Source organism: Heterodontus francisci, chromosome 17 (genome assembly GCF_036365525.1).
Source record: "Heterodontus francisci isolate sHetFra1 chromosome 17, sHetFra1.hap1, whole genome shotgun sequence".
NCBI classification, from domain to species: Eukaryota; Metazoa; Chordata; class Chondrichthyes; order Heterodontiformes; family Heterodontidae; genus Heterodontus; species Heterodontus francisci.
In genome coordinates, this window is record NC_090387.1 from 65,133,132 (window position 1) to 65,148,568 (window position 15,437).

At 40.3% G+C, this 15,437-nt stretch overlaps 1 protein-coding gene across 1 annotated transcript; it reads right to left on the reverse strand.

Moving 5' to 3' along the window:
* Positions 1 to 1,528: 1,528 nt before the first annotated feature.
* LOC137378984 (chymotrypsinogen A-like) lies at positions 1,529 to 14,741 on the reverse strand. The gene is made up of 8 exons (XM_068049547.1): positions 14,698 to 14,741; positions 7,233 to 7,353; positions 7,007 to 7,110; positions 4,495 to 4,574; positions 4,073 to 4,154; positions 2,760 to 2,940; positions 1,812 to 1,945; positions 1,529 to 1,719 (listed from the first exon to the last, which is right to left on the reverse strand). The coding sequence occupies exons 2-8, from the start codon at positions 7,342 to 7,344 to the stop codon at positions 1,558 to 1,560; spliced, it is 855 nt and encodes a 284-aa protein (XP_067905648.1). The 5' UTR covers positions 7,345 to 7,353; positions 14,698 to 14,741; the 3' UTR covers positions 1,529 to 1,557.
* Positions 14,742 to 15,437: the final 696 nt, after the last annotated feature.

Sequence of the window (15,437 nt, forward strand, 5' to 3'; positions counted from 1 at the left end):
TGAGTCCTGAACGCCAGGGGCTGCTGATGGGGGTGTGTTGCACTGAGCAATGTGAGAGGCTGGTGGATTGGTGGGTAAGAGATGTCATGTGAAGATGCATTCACGGACCTTGGCCTCCCAAGTGAGGTCGTTAGACCCCTTGTGGCATTGTTGCCAGGACCTCGGGTCCAGATGCTGTGAATTGACCTCCCTGACCACCTGCTCCCAGTTCCTTCTGAGGTTTGTCCTTGAGGGCTTCCAGACCCCCGTGGAACCATGGCGTCACTTCTTCTGTCCACCTCCACCACTAAGGTCTTCAGTGTCACATCTAGGACTCTGGATCTTCCTCTCTGCTCTGGTGTTCCATTTTCCTTGTTTAGAATTGCAGCAATAGTATTCAGCAGCAGCCTCGTGTCATACAGTGCAGCTTCCCTATTTATGAGGGACAAACTGCTTTTAAGAACAGAAAATTGGCTGCACATGTGCTATCAGCACACTGCTGTTACACTCCCTGCTGAGCGTAGAGGCAGCCAGCAGCACAGGAGCCGCTTGGCCCTATGCTGCTATCTGGTAAATTAGGTGGCAGAACCAAATTTGCATGTTGCCCACTTCCAGTGGAACCAAGGTGGGCAGGTTGTAAATAGTGTCCCCTGTGCCCAAGTAATGGCGCAATCCAATTTTTAGCCCGTAAACTTTACATTGTGTACACAACTGTGTGCTGCATTTTCTTTTTAATTATAAGGGGGTATTTGAAGAAGCTTTTTTTTATTATATTTTTGAACAATAAATTATGGACTCAAAGCACAGAAGGAGGCCATTCAGCCCATCCTACTTGTGCTGACTCTTTGAAGGAGCTATCCAATTAGTTCCACCCCACTGCTCTTTCCCCACAGCTCTGCAATTTTTTCAGTTTCAGGTATATATCCAGTTCCCTTTTGAAAACTTCAGATGAATGAGATGCAAAAAAAATCTGATTTGAGGTGGTGTTTTGTATGTTTTTTCTATATTAACAAGTGAATGATGAGCAGTTCTAGAGGTTGTGGCATTTCAGTGTTATAATGAAAGTGCAACTTTACTGTATTTTTCCAATTGGTGCAAATATCTTAATTCCCTATATAAAAGATAATAGACTACAAACTTTATTGCCACAGCACCTCTCAAACCCGCAACCTCTACCATCTAGAAGGACAAGGGAAGCAGCCGCATGGGCACACCACCACATGCAAGTTCTCCACCAAGTCACACATCTTGACTTGGAAATAAGTTGTGGTTTCTTCATCATCGCTAGGTCAAAATCCTGGAACACCCACCCGACAGCAGTGTGGGTGTACCTACACCAGACGGACTGCAGTGGTTCAAGGAGGCAGCTCAGCACCACCTTCTCAAGGGCAACTAAAGATGGTTAATAAATGCTGCCCTTGCCAGCAAAATTGATATCCAAAACTAAGCACTTTTTTAAAAGTCTGAATAGATTTTAATTTAATCACACGACAGGACCATTAAGAAAGAGATGAGGTTAAAATGCATTTTTAATGAATCCATTTATTTTAATTTTCATTTCAGGTTTTTGTTTTGCAATCAGTTAGCAGCAATGGTCGCATCAATCCACCCTCTGAGTTCAGTCACACGGGCGTAGACCCCAGGGTACGTGGTGGAGCAGGAGCCACTGCCCCAAGAAACGATGCCAACCAAATTCCAGACATTGTTCTTCTGACAGACAAGAGGTCCACCAGAGTCACCCTGTAAATGGGATGAAAAATACACCCCAGACTTTTAGTTTCTATTTTATTACAGTTAAAGAAAGATTTAATTACCTCTGAACAGTTTCATACCATGCAAGAAGAGGCGCCGTCTGCACCAGCACAGATCATGATGTCGCTGATCTTGCTACCCCAGTATTTCTTGCAGTTTGTATTGGTAAGGAGAGGGAGGACTGCTTGCTGCAGTTTATCAGGGCGCTCAGCAGCTGCAAGTAAATATGATGTCTGAATCAATTTTTCGCTAAGATTTTGCCTTGCTTTTCTCCATTATTTTTTTAACTTGCATTGTAACGTAATCATTAGATTTGTTTTCGGACTATTGCAACTGAACTGTGTTCTTTTAGCATCAGGATTTGCTCATCTCCACAGTTGGCTTCTTGAATGTTACTTACTCATTATAACCCACCATTTGATCAATCTGGTTAACAGTGTCCTGTGATACTATAATTATTCCCAAATACAGATCAGGACAGCAAAAACTCAAATAACTCCGGAATGCTTTCCACTAACCAGCAGAAATTTAGTCCTCTGCTGTCAATCATATTGATTCATTAAAACAATATTTCTGCAAATTAATTTTTGAAAATGCAGCTATATTGATATTCCATATGAGCTAGTGAAAAGTGACTTTTGGTCATTATAGCCTTTAGCTGAGTGGTAGACATCTCACTGGTGAGTCAGAAGGTGCAAGGTTCAAATCCTGCTCTACAGTCTCAGCAAGTAGGGACCAGAATGAGTTACTTGTGTTTGGTGGGTGCAGGTTGTCCCCCATCATGGGTTGTGGAAACCCTATCGTTATATAGGACTAACCATCGTATCAGCTGGTATAACAATGGTTACAGCCAAGGAAGAAGATACACATCTCGGCCTGTCAAACTGTCAGTCAGCCTTTGAATCTCTCCACTACTTTTACACCATTCTCCGAGGGAAGAGAATGAAGATATGAAACCATAACCAATAGCAGAGAAAGACCCAACTGTGTCATATCAGATCTTTTTGTAAGGTTTTAAATTGACGTACGGTGTGATTGGGTCCTTCCCCATCCTGTTGTGACACACTTCGTGCCAGCTGAGTAGTTATCAGTTACAGCAGAGAGACAGACTGAGGATACTCGTGTATTGAAAACTGCAGCAGATGCAAGCTTCACCACAGCAACATCATAGTTAATGGTGTAAGAGTTCCACTTAGGATGAGTAATGACCTGTAATAGTAAGAGCAGAAATGGTGGCTCTGCTTATTACTCTGGTTATGTTTATACAGGTGCGCAGTTAATTCTGACAAATAGCTGCAGACTTTGCTGGGCATCAGAGGGGAAAGCCCTGCTCAAACAAGTACCAGTGTGCAGCAGCACCTATGGAGGGCACATTGCTCATTGATAATACAAGTTAAAAACACATCACTGGATATAAGAGTGATCAGTCAACAAGTTAATGGAAAACAAATAGATATGCAAAATAAAGACTGAAGCAGATTGACTCTCATGGTGGCTCACTATAAACAGTTGTGTGAAATACATCTTAATCTTTGTTTTCGAAATTTGATATTCTTTACAGAGCTTTCAACCAGTTAATAGGATTCTTACATTCTTAGTAAATTAAAACTAAAACATCCATTGATACCAATAAGTGAATTTTAAAGATTCAGACCTATCAGTTCACATTCATTCTAGATGAGATTCACTTATTTAAAAAAAAAGTGATTTCTTTTGTTGGTTTTCGGGCTTAAAAGTATCCCAGCTGCAAGTACTGAAATGGTTCTCAGCCTTGATCCGAACGTTAGCTCAGCACTGACAATTGCGGTCTTTTCAGTCTCTCAATTTCATGTACAAAAAATGAAAGGTCTAACCCTGCGTGACGTGTATATATACATATGCATGAACTTGTCTCTTCACTCACAGTAATGGTAGTAATTTCACTAATAGTTCATTACATAGTAAATACTGCTGGATGCTCAGTGGGCTGGAATATTGGAGAGAGAAATGGATTGAAACCAAGGCCCAAAGGATAGGGGCATGTGGAATGCTAAGGCCGGTGCCCACCATTCTTCTTTCTTGCCTCAATGAGCATTTGAAAGTAACTTCTGTTTTCAATGCGTTTCAAGGTGATTGATAATTCTGTTGTCAGAATTATAATGTTTTAATGCTCAAAAATGTGAGGAATATTAATATTGGGAGATGGAACACTTCTATTTTGGACATCCAAAGCCATCAGCAAGTGTGGTCATTCTCTGGAGCACCCCATTCCCCCAATTATTTTGGATCTTAACAGGGGATTAATCCAAACTTGAACTGAATTTAAATAGGATCCTAGGTTTACCGAGTGATCCATACATACCTTGGCAACAGACATGGCTTTCTGGCTTGTTTCTGTTATTAAACTTTTGTCATGGGCACCAACAATAACAAAATCTGCAGTACTAAAGTAGACAACAGAGAAACAGGAGGTGACAGTGAGTACATTTGTAGCAAAATGTCAGCAACTCTGGGCCTCAAGGCACTAGGATTTTAAACTGAAAACTGTACTTTCTTGTCATTGTCACTTCCCAGCCATCTTCCACTTCCCTACTTTATTCAGGGAAGGATCTTGATATTCTCCAAACTTTTCTTCCTCCGCCTGCAATTTACATATTGCACTAGGTTTTACTTTGATCAAAAATGTTAGCCAAAGCTGCTTTATTCTCCTTGAATGAAGCTGCAATTTAGAGCTACAATTCCAATTTTTTTCTCTCTTTTTGCAGGCCTTATTTTAAGACTTACCTCACACCACAATGTGCAGCAGTGACAACCCAGTTTTCATTGATCAAAGACCCGCCACAGTAATGCCAGCCAGATTTGGTCTGTTACACAAAGAAAGCAAATGCTCAGTAACACCATGGCAACATCTTAAATTTTTGCTCATTCTAAAGTGGGCCTAATTTTACTGGAAGGTGCACAATGCAGGGTCCGAAATGCAAGCTAGATTTCTCTGTAAGAAGGGGCCTGGACCCAACAGACTGGGCAGGGAAGTTAGCAAATAGATCATCAGATTAGTAGCAGGAGATCTTCAAATTTGTGATAGAGTGGAAAATAAATGTGTTTCTATGAACGAAAAGGAATGCATTGCGGAATACATTTCCACGGATACACAGGGAGATTAAAACTAAACTGAAACTTTACAAACGAAGCATATGATAGCATTCAGGCTAATAATACTAAAAACAATTGACAAGAATATAGAAAGTGAGGTGGAGAAGTAAAAAGATATTAGAATGACTAAAAAGGAATATGAAAAACAATAAGCTAATATAAAAATAAATGTTAATGGCTTTTAGAGACATGTAAGAGGTTTTATTTAAATATTTAAAGACATGGATGAAGGTCAGAGTCTAATCGTGAAGGATTAAGGTGTGGCAGGATATTAATTGAATATGTGCTTTTTTATACAAATGATGGTGTAAGTGGGAATAGAGATGTAATAGAGGTGGATATGGAGAAATTGTTAGAGGTGATTGTAGAATAGGAATTAGTTCTGAAAACACGGGGAGAATTTGATGTGGATAAATCACTGACCACTGACGATAGGCACCTGGGGCTATTGAAGTCAGAAAGGGGGTAAGAAAGGCTCTGGCGACAATGTTTCAATTCTCCTTAAATTTGAAAATTTTGCAATGGGACTGGAGTGTGACCAATGTACCACATTTGTTCAAAAAGGGAGGGAAAAATAGACCAGGGGTTGATTTTACAGACCCTCCTCGACATTGGGGGTTGTTGGAGGGGCGATGGGGGGGGGGCTTGAAAATTCCTGTGGGAGAGGGCCGCCACACACCCAAACGCTGGGAAGGCTTGGCCCGATATTGCTGGCAGTGGCGAGGCCTAGTGGCGGCAGCACCCTCCGCACCACCACCACCTGGCGACAGGTCTGCTATTTAAATTAATTAAAATCAATGAATTAATGAGACTTACGTTCCCGTTGTCTGTCCCGGTGTGATCTTCATGCCGCAGGCCGGCACTCCCACCCCTTCGGATCCCCGTCTGGGGAACTGAGGCGAAACACAGATGGGGAGGGGGGGTGGCGGGGAGGAGGTATGTTTCTCAGTGCAGGGGCGGGGGGAAGCGGGGTCAAAGTAATGTCATTGCTGTAGGGGTGGTGCGAAGGGTTATAGTTTAAAGTTTATGTACTTTGGAAGGGGGGAATGTCAGGTGGACAAGGTAAATGTTTTTGGGAGGGGGAGGGCAAGTCATTAATTTAATTGTTATTAGTGGGGTGGAAGAGGGGCAGAACAAATGTATTTAATTTTTTTTATTAAATGTCTCTTTAGATATTAAACAGTAGGAACCAAAGCCCTTTAAAAATAGCGTCAGCACCTGCGCACAGGCAGCTGAAGCCATTGCCAGGGAAGGATAGCCTGCCCCTCCACATCATTGGAAGATTACGGCAGCTACAGAACATGCAGCCCATATAGGTGGGCCGCCATTGTTTTCGGCCACTGCCGAAATGCGGCGGGAGTATAAATTTCAGCCCCAGGTAACTATAGATCAATTAGTGTAATTTCATTTCTGGGCGAGCTCTTAGAATTGATATTGTAAAATAAAGTTAGTGTGTATTTAGAATTGCGTTAATTAAGGGCAAGTCATGTATTTTGAAGAAGTGACAGATTGAATAGATAAAGGGATGCAGTAAGTGTATGGGTTTTCAGAAGGTTTATGACATGGTGTATCACAGAAGATTATTAGAAAACTTCACACATATGTTAAAATTAGAATGTTAGCAGCATGGATAGAAAGTAATTGATGGACAGAAAAGAAAGAGTTGAGAGTACCCGGATGTTGCTTGGATTGGAGCAGAGTTGGAAGTGATGTACCTAAAGCTCAACGCTCTGTTCACGTTCTAACATAAGGCTGGCATTAGGAATTCCTCTTCACGCAGAAAATGAGGAATACATGGAATGGTCTCTCACTTGGAGGATGTAGATTAAAAATCCTGGAATTATTTTTTTTAAAAACCATTGGATAATACTATATGCAGAGGTACTTTTTATCTGGATGAACTAGAATGGGCTACAACCCTTTTTCATCCATATCAATCATGTGAGAAAAACACACCAAATAGTTCTTTATTTCCCCTTATTGCATATGGTCTATGAGCTTTTAACTATTAAAGTAGATTCAATAGAAGTGTGGAAGAGCATGTCCTACAGTTACAGCACAGGATGGTGTTAATTGCTTGAAGTTCAACAGAACAATTATAAATCCATTTACTTTTCTATCCAGCTCAATAACATTAGTTCACCTGCAAGGAAACCTGCCATGGCCAGGATCCTGGGACAGCTTCTTCACCATTGACAATTCGAGCATAGCCTGTGACAATAGGGGTGATGGCCGGAGAGCCACAGCCTGGGTCCAGGTAGAAAGAAGCAATTGTTACAATTTCATATTATCAACAGTGTCTGACTATCCAAACCAATATCTTCAATTTCAATGATTAAAACTAGAACTTTGATTTAAAACCGAGTTACCATAACTGGCTCCAATGAAGGCAAAGCAGGAGAGAAGCCAGAGGAACGCCATGCTTTCTATTGTTGTGAATCTTAGAAAACGGTGATGGGTTTTATATACTTCTATTGCCATGAACTTTAGCTGTCGTACAGTGGGAATGTCAAACAGATAACGAAAAGTATTTAAAAAGATTAAAAAATGCCATTAAAGCAAATTAGCAAGTGCACATGCTGCTTAATCCTTTCCAAGGTAAACAAATGGAATATGAAATGTACAAGGTTATTGAAATTCTGAGAAAAGTGGTAAGCGTCTAGAATATTTATATATTTGTATTTTCCCACATACAGAGTATCATTGATTTTGTACATGCAGCCTTATGTGCTCCTGTACACAGTAACTGTACATTCATCAACCTGGGGGGGGGGCTATCACTTCATCAACGCACAACTGGTCCGTGAGCATCTGCACAGCATAATGCAGAGCAATGGCTGTTTCCTGGACAACAGTAATAATATTTTTATTTTAATCCAATTCACTGCATCCCCATTAGTTTATCCATAAAGAAGCATGCAAAGTTAGCTCTTAAAAGACCAAGGCAACATTCCGTAGCCCTGCCTCATGATACCTCTGGAGAAGCCACGTGCACCTACCGAGCAAAAGCATAATGAGGTGCATGTGTTTGTGGTGGTCAGCATCAAACACAGCACGGGAATTCAAATGTCCAGATAGATCAGGGGCCATACTACAGTCCAGCCTCACCAAAGTCTCTGACATTATCTTGTTGATGACATTTTCTCCTAAGTACCACTCAACAGTTTTTTCTGTATCTTCAACATTCTTCAAATCATGTCCCATTGGTTTCTGAGAGTTTCACTGTCTCCTGCCTTTCCTTCAGTGGGAGCACCAAAAGGAGGGAAGGAGGAGAGAAGTGGGAATTCACTCTGAACACATATGCTGAGCATACTTTAAAAAGAACCATTACTTGGTATTTCTTCTGTACTGCACTGGATCAAATTCATTTCAACCCCATGAGTTAAATCAGATTTCTAATCGTACCCCTCTAGCCATCCAGGGAATATGTACACAAATCCTCACAGTTTTTTTTAAACTCTTCCTATATTGCCCATTTTAATAGATATTCAAATTCACCTCGTGCATCACAAAATGAGTAAAAGCTGGAAAACAAATGAGAAATATTTGGAAACATACTTTAAGTAACAGTCAATGGGAGAGGAAAATTGGTAACAAGTGGGTGATCCTCTAATGCACATTTTACAACAGCAAAGATGAAATTTTTAGCGATTGTTTCCCAGAACCTTGAAACTGTAATCTAGTTATTTATTCCATTGCTGATTGCGGGGGCTTGCTGTGCACAAATTGGCTGCCATGTTTTCAACATTACAACAGTAACTACACTTCAAAAGTAATGAAATAAAAGCAAAATACTGCGGATGCTGGAAATCTGAAATAAAAACAAGAAATGCTCGAACCACTCAGCAGGTCTGGCAGCATCTGTGGAAAGAGAAGCAGAGTTAACGTTTCGGGTCAGTTACCCGAAGAAGGGTCACTGAGCCGAAACGTTAACTCTGCTTCTCTTTCCACAGATGCTGCCAGCCCTGCTGAGTGGTTCCAGCATTTCTTGTTTTTACTTCAAAAGTACTTCACTGGTTATAAAGCACTTTGGGACGTCCTGTGGTTGTGAAAGATGCTATAAAATTGTAACTCTTTCTTTTAAAGTGTCAACCATTGTGGCAGGTCTTGTCACAACACAATGTTACTGTGTGGACTCTGGGACATGATTGGTTGTGCCAAGCAAACAAATGGGAGACACAAGATTGGCGAGTGTCGTTTAAGTCAAATAATATCACTGTTTGTTGATTACCAGTTCCATCCAGGATGAGCGAGGACCTGTTCTAGATGGGAAAAAGTAGTCCCAGTACCAAGGGCTGATAATGTAGAGAATGGAAATGCCTCACATTTTTTAGCTTGGCATTCTTTTCTGAGACGACAGTTAAAACCACCTTCCATGAAACACTGTAAAACAATCATTACACTGCTGGTACTATTCTACAGACCAAACAGTGCTGCAAACTGCCACAGAATGTAGAGCAAGAAATTATCTTTGTAAGTGCCATCAATCATTCGTGACTGCGATCCCAAATCACAACTAAATGGAGTCCACATTGTGATTCTGATTCAGTAGGCCCAAATTTTAGGATCTGAACTAAATCCCAATTAGAGGCCTCTTCGAGAATAATACATTAAAAATTTGTACATTCCTTGATAATGGCCTTAATCTGAATTGATTCATCGGAGGAGTTTCTGTTATGCTCACCAAGGACCATGTGATGTCTGGTCTTACTTCAACAAAATAAAAGATATAATGGCTTGTATTAGAGGAACTGCACATTACAGCTACATGGTTCAATACTGTAGCAATATTCATATCTCACCATAGCATTAAGCATTAAAGAACCATCACAAACTGAAAGACAATGCTATAGTACAGCAAAGAAAAATTCTCAGTACAGAAAGGAGAAATATCACCAATCTACTTCTAAATGTTACATTAACAGTTACAGAAACATGCAGATAGATTTTATTCTCTTTATAGTATCATCTGCATGGGAGACAGTTTATAAAATCATACAATTGTTATGAAACAAACAGGAATGGCATGAATTAGGGTTGAACCATTCAAATGAGAATCAAGTGTATGATTCATTGGAATGAATTAAACCAAGTCTTATTGTTTTAAAGGATTACAAATACATTTTGTCAGCAAGTTTCTCAGAACAAATGAAATTATGGTTATATTTTTGTCTCATACCTTGATGTACTGCTCCAAAATGCTTTGTTAGATAATAATATAAGAAATAGGAGCAGAAGCAGGCCTTTTGGTCCCTCGAGCCTGCTCTACCATTCAATATCATGGCTGATCTGATTGTGGCCTTAACTCTACTTGCCTGCCTTGTCCCCCATAACCCTGTTAAGCCCTTGTTTATCAAAAATCTGTCGAACTCAGCCTTGAATATATTCAATGTCCCAGCCTCCACTGCTCACTGGGGAAGAGAATTCCAAACAGTAACAACCCTCTGAGAGGAGAAATTCCTCCTCATCTGTCTTAAATGGGAGACACCTTAATTTGGAACTGTGCCCCCTAGTTCTAGATTCCCTCATGAAGGGAAACATCCTCTCAGCATTTACCCTGTCAAGCTCCCTCAGAATCTTATGTTTCAATAGGATCACCTCTCATTCTTCTAAAGTCCAATGGGTGTAAACACAACCTGCTCAGCCTTTCCACATAAGTTAAAGCCTTCATCCCAGGAATCAGCCTAGTAAGCCTTCACTGAACTGCTTCCAATGCAGGTATGTCCCTTCTCAAATAAAGTGACCCTCTACACAGTACTCTAGGTGCAGTTTACCAATGCCCCGTACAGTTGTAGCAAGACTTCCCTTCTTTTATACTCTATTCCCCTTGCAATAAAGGCCAACATTCCATTTGCCTTCCTAATTACTTGCTGTACCTGCATGCTGACTTTTTGTAATTCATGTACAAGGACACTAAGGTCCTTCTGTACTGCAGCATTCTGCAGTCTCTCCATTTAAATAATATTCTGCTTTTCTATTCTTCCTGCCTCACATTTTCCCACATTATATTTCACCTGCCAAATTTTTGACCACTCACTTAACCTATCTATATCCCTTTGCAGACTCTTTGTATCCTCCTCACAACTTGCTTTCCTACCTATATTTGTATCATCAGCAAATTTGGCTACAATAGAGTTGGTCCCTTCATCCAAGTCATTAATATAGAACGTAAATAGTTGAGGTCCCAGCACTGATCCCTGTGGCACTCCACTAGTTACAGTTTGCCATCCTGAAAATGACCCATTTATCCCGACTCACTGTTTCCTTTTAGCCAGACCTCTATCCTTGCTGATATATCACCCCCAACATCATGAGCTCTAATCTTGTGTAGTAACCTTTTATGTCACACCTTGTCGAATGCCTTTTGGAAATCCAAATACACTTCATCTACTGGTTCCCCTTCATCCACCCTGCTTTTTACATCCTCAAAGAACTCTAGTAAATTTTGTCAAACACAATTTCCCTCTCACACAACCATGTTGACTCTGCCAGATTGTGTTGTGATTTTCTAGATGTCCTGCTACTAACTCCTTAATAGTGGATTCTAGCATTTTCCCAATGTCAAACATTAGGCTAACTGGCCTACAGTTTCCTGATTTCTGTCTCCCTCCTTTCCTGAACAGACGTTTCACATTTGCGGTTTTCCAATTCGCTGGGACCTTTCCAGAATCTTGAATCTTCAGCCAATCTGATTCACTCCACATGATATCAAGAAACGAATGAAGGCACTGGATACTGCAAAGGCCCTGACGACATTCTAGCAATAGTAATGGAGATGTGTGCTCCAGAACTAGCTGCGCCCCAAGCCAAGCTGTTCCAGGGCAGCTACAACACTGGCATCTACCAGCAATGTGGAAAATTGCCCAGGTATGTCCCATCACAAAAAGCAGGACAAGTCCAACCCAGCCAGTACCACCCTATCAGTCTACTTTCAATCATCAGCAAAGTGTTGGAAGGGGTCATTGACAGTGCTATCAAGCGGCACTTGCTCAGCAAAACCTGCTCACTGACGCTCAGTTTGGGTTTCACTAGGGCCACTCAGCTTCTGACCTCATTACAGCCTTGGTCCAAACATGGACAAAAGAGCTGAACTTCAGAGGTGAGGTGAGAGTGACTGCCCTTGACATCAAGGCAGCATTTGATCGAATATGACATCAAGGAGCCCTAGCAAAACTAGTACCGATTAAATTAAATACTTCAATCAATTAAAATGGTATCACTGTCTATAATATTTCATTTCAATTCATTCAGTCTTTACAATATTTGGTATTGCATACTAGTTTTTCAGGAGTAATGTCAATATAGAATTCAAAACATCTGTACTTGCACCTAAGAACTTAAAAAGATCAGTAAAATAGATAATTTACAGTATAATCTCATAAGTAAAATTATCTGCTTCTGTTATTACTGAAAAAGGAATTATATGTGATATACGTTAGCTCATTAATGAAAAGCAAAAGGCTTTCCACCACTTGGCATGCTATCAAACAACTACAGAAAGAACTTTTCTTCACACCATTCATTTGATAGGAAACTTGATAAATTAAACCTTGGCATTGAGACTCCACTTTATGTTTGTAATATCACAGCAATCCGGGCAGAATCGGCCAAACCAACCCAGAAGATTGGAGAATTTTAAACTTAAATAATGCCCAAAAACACTTACATTCATGTTTCCCCCAATTTTTTACACTGGTTCATGATTCAGTTTGCCCGAAGGCCCACCCACAAAATTGGTCATGCCCCAGGACAAAATTGGAAGATTCTAACCATTGTGCTCATTCAGGAAGACTCCTCAAATTGAAATCATTCTTTTCGGCGCACTAGAATGTTGAATGTTTTTTATATCAACAAATGTTTTATTTTCTAAGAAATTTACCAGTCTAAACCAAACAAAACTATGAAATAGTTCAGTATAGTTTTTCTTTTGTCATTTTCAGTCATTTTAAATTGGGTTACTCATGGGTGGAGGACTTGCCACCCTCCTTAAAAATGCTTATTTTTGGTGATAAATCCATTTTCAGTTGTATTAATAGAAATACAACAGGTTCCCATTCTTAAATGCAAAAAAGAAACAATTAGGTTGTATTACACTGCCTAATTGTGCTGGCTCATGGAAGATCTTACATCTGTGATTATGCAAATGAATTTTAGTGGAAATTTGGACTACAACCTAACCAGCACAATTTCAAGCAACTGAATTTCCCAATTGTGCCCAAAACTCCATTTTTTAAGTAAATGTTTATAAGTAATGGTAAGAGTTGAGTTCCACGAGGAATAAAAATATTCTTTCAGAACTTCATTTTAAACTTATATTGTACATACATGTTCTTCTGGAGACACGCAGGACTATGAGAATGTATCTCACAAGTACAACCCTGGTGATTTCTGAGAGAGCCCGAATGTCGTTTTAAAACTGCCTTTGGAAAGGAGGCACGTAGGACACTTGTTAACAAAACTGAGGTGCACAATATATAAGGAAGCATGACAGCATTGGTAGGAATTTGGTTAAAGGACAAAAAACAGTGCAGTTGTTGATAGGTGTTTTTCAAGAGAGACATGAACAGAGGTGTCCCCCATTTGCACTTTCTCTATATATATAATTTTTACAGCTGAACCTGTTCATGGTCTAATCCATCATTCACATCTGCACCCTTTCTAGAAAGTGTTGTTGGATAGAAACTAGATTTTTTTATCCTCTCCCTTAGCCCAGGGACAACTGAGGGTTGCACCACTGCCCAAACTGAGATCCAGTAACACAACTCGGCATTTATACCTGAAGGCACTTTGGTTGTGGACATTTGGGCCCTGAAATTCACTGAGATTGTCCCTGTCTGCTGTCAGTATTTCAGCAGGAGACTGGCGGAACCACCAGGGAACCTGTGTAAATGATTGTTAACATATCCCTGGGGTTAGGCCAGTCTTCCACTGAAGTCACAGCAGTCATCCAGGAAAACTCCCAGGAATTTCATGGCCAAACGTTCAGCTGTTCTATATCTATTACCATGTACCAGCTTTTATCTCATGACAATATCAGAATGTGTCTTAAAAAAATGAAATGAACAAAAACATCAACTAGATGAGAAGTGGTGTAAAGTGGATGGAATCTTGCTCTTTTTGGAAGGGAATGAAATATATTCTTCATTGAATCATTAACATATTAGATATTCCACACATATGGTCAGTTCCCAAAGAGCTGCAGGAAGAAATCCTTCACCCACAGCTTTGTAAACAGATTGATAAGTATGGCCTTGTCTTTTATAAATGACTAGATGTTTTTCTTGCACATTTTAATTAAATAGAAGTTAGGAACCATGTGTTCTTTGGAATGGCCCAATTCTTCTCATTGTTTAATAAATATAGTTTATACAGGCCTGTTCCAAGTTGCATTAATGCCACTTTATTCACCTCCATGCAGGAAAAAGATTGTATGATGGTGAACGTAATAAACAGAACTTAGGGGGAATTATTTGACTATACCAGTTTAAGGGGCCACTTTATGACTGCTAATCTAAACTAACTACTAATGAATGGTGTTGCGAATGGGGGAGGTGGTTAGAGATGACCGTCATTTACTGAATTAAAATTGTGTTCTCTAATCAAACAGTCCATGAAATAAAAAAAAATCCGTCCTAAACATTGTTTCAGCACCAAAATCAGAAAGAACGGGATACAAGGAGTTAAAATGCGGTGAAACAGTTCAAAAGCAGTCCAAACGGTGGCAGTAAAGTAGCTCGATTTAAGGATACCAGCCCCTGGAACAGTATCAATTATATATTCAGGTACATAAATAAAGCACCAGAGAACACTCTCTAAGGAGCCCACCACACTCACTGTTCCAATAACCACAGTTGCCCTTCTCTTGGTGCGATATTTTGTCTTCAGCTTCCTGCAACAAATGGCTCCAGATCGTTCAAAGGTGAAAGCGACTGTGAGCCAAACCATTGTGGTCACAAAAACCAGGAACGTAATAAAACTGCAGATGGGAGTAATCAGTGGAAATGAATCTGGGAAATTAGTCCCACCAAGCCACCTCAGTATGGGATCTGTGATAACAACCAGATGTCAAACTTATGCACAGACCATGGCTTGGGTGTGTGCCAGGTGCACAGGAGATTTAAAAAAGTAAAGGCTTTAATCTTGTACCCATTTTGCTCTGATTTACATCAGCCCGAGGGTTTCAGATGTGGCTTTATTCATTACCCATTTGCGGGTGTGGGTGCTTGTACTCCCAAGAATTCTGAAACTTTGCTCCATTACTAATGCTGTGTGCCTTTCAAAGCTGGCACAAAGCTCACTTTGTTGCAATTTTGGTGGCTTATTGTTTATGTTGATCTTTAAATAGTTGCCTTTTCTTTGAATGGAATTGAGATTTTTTTTTCCCTACCATTGAAGATAGTTTGCTTGAAATAAGCAGCAGCACCCTGTGGGTAGCATGGGCATTCCTTTTGGGATTTCCCCATGCCATTAAGGAGACAGTGGAGGAGGAGTTTTATAGCTAGTAACAGAGGCAGATGGTGGGTACAGTAACTTAGTGGTTATGTTACTGGCCTAGTAATCAGAGTCCTGGGCAT

Coding starts and splice junctions, on each gene's coding strand:
- LOC137378984 (XM_068049547.1), bottom strand. CDS start 7,344: ATGGCAATAGAAGTATATAAAACCCATCACCGTTTTCTAAGATTCACA. Junction 7,111..7,232: donor CTTCATTGGAGCCAGTTATG/GTAACTCGGTTT, acceptor ACCTGGACCCAG/GCTGTGGCTCTCCGGCCATC. Junction 4,155..4,494: donor GCTGCACATTGTGGTGTGAG/GTAAGTCTTAAA, acceptor TGTCTACTTTAG/TACTGCAGATTTTGTTATTG.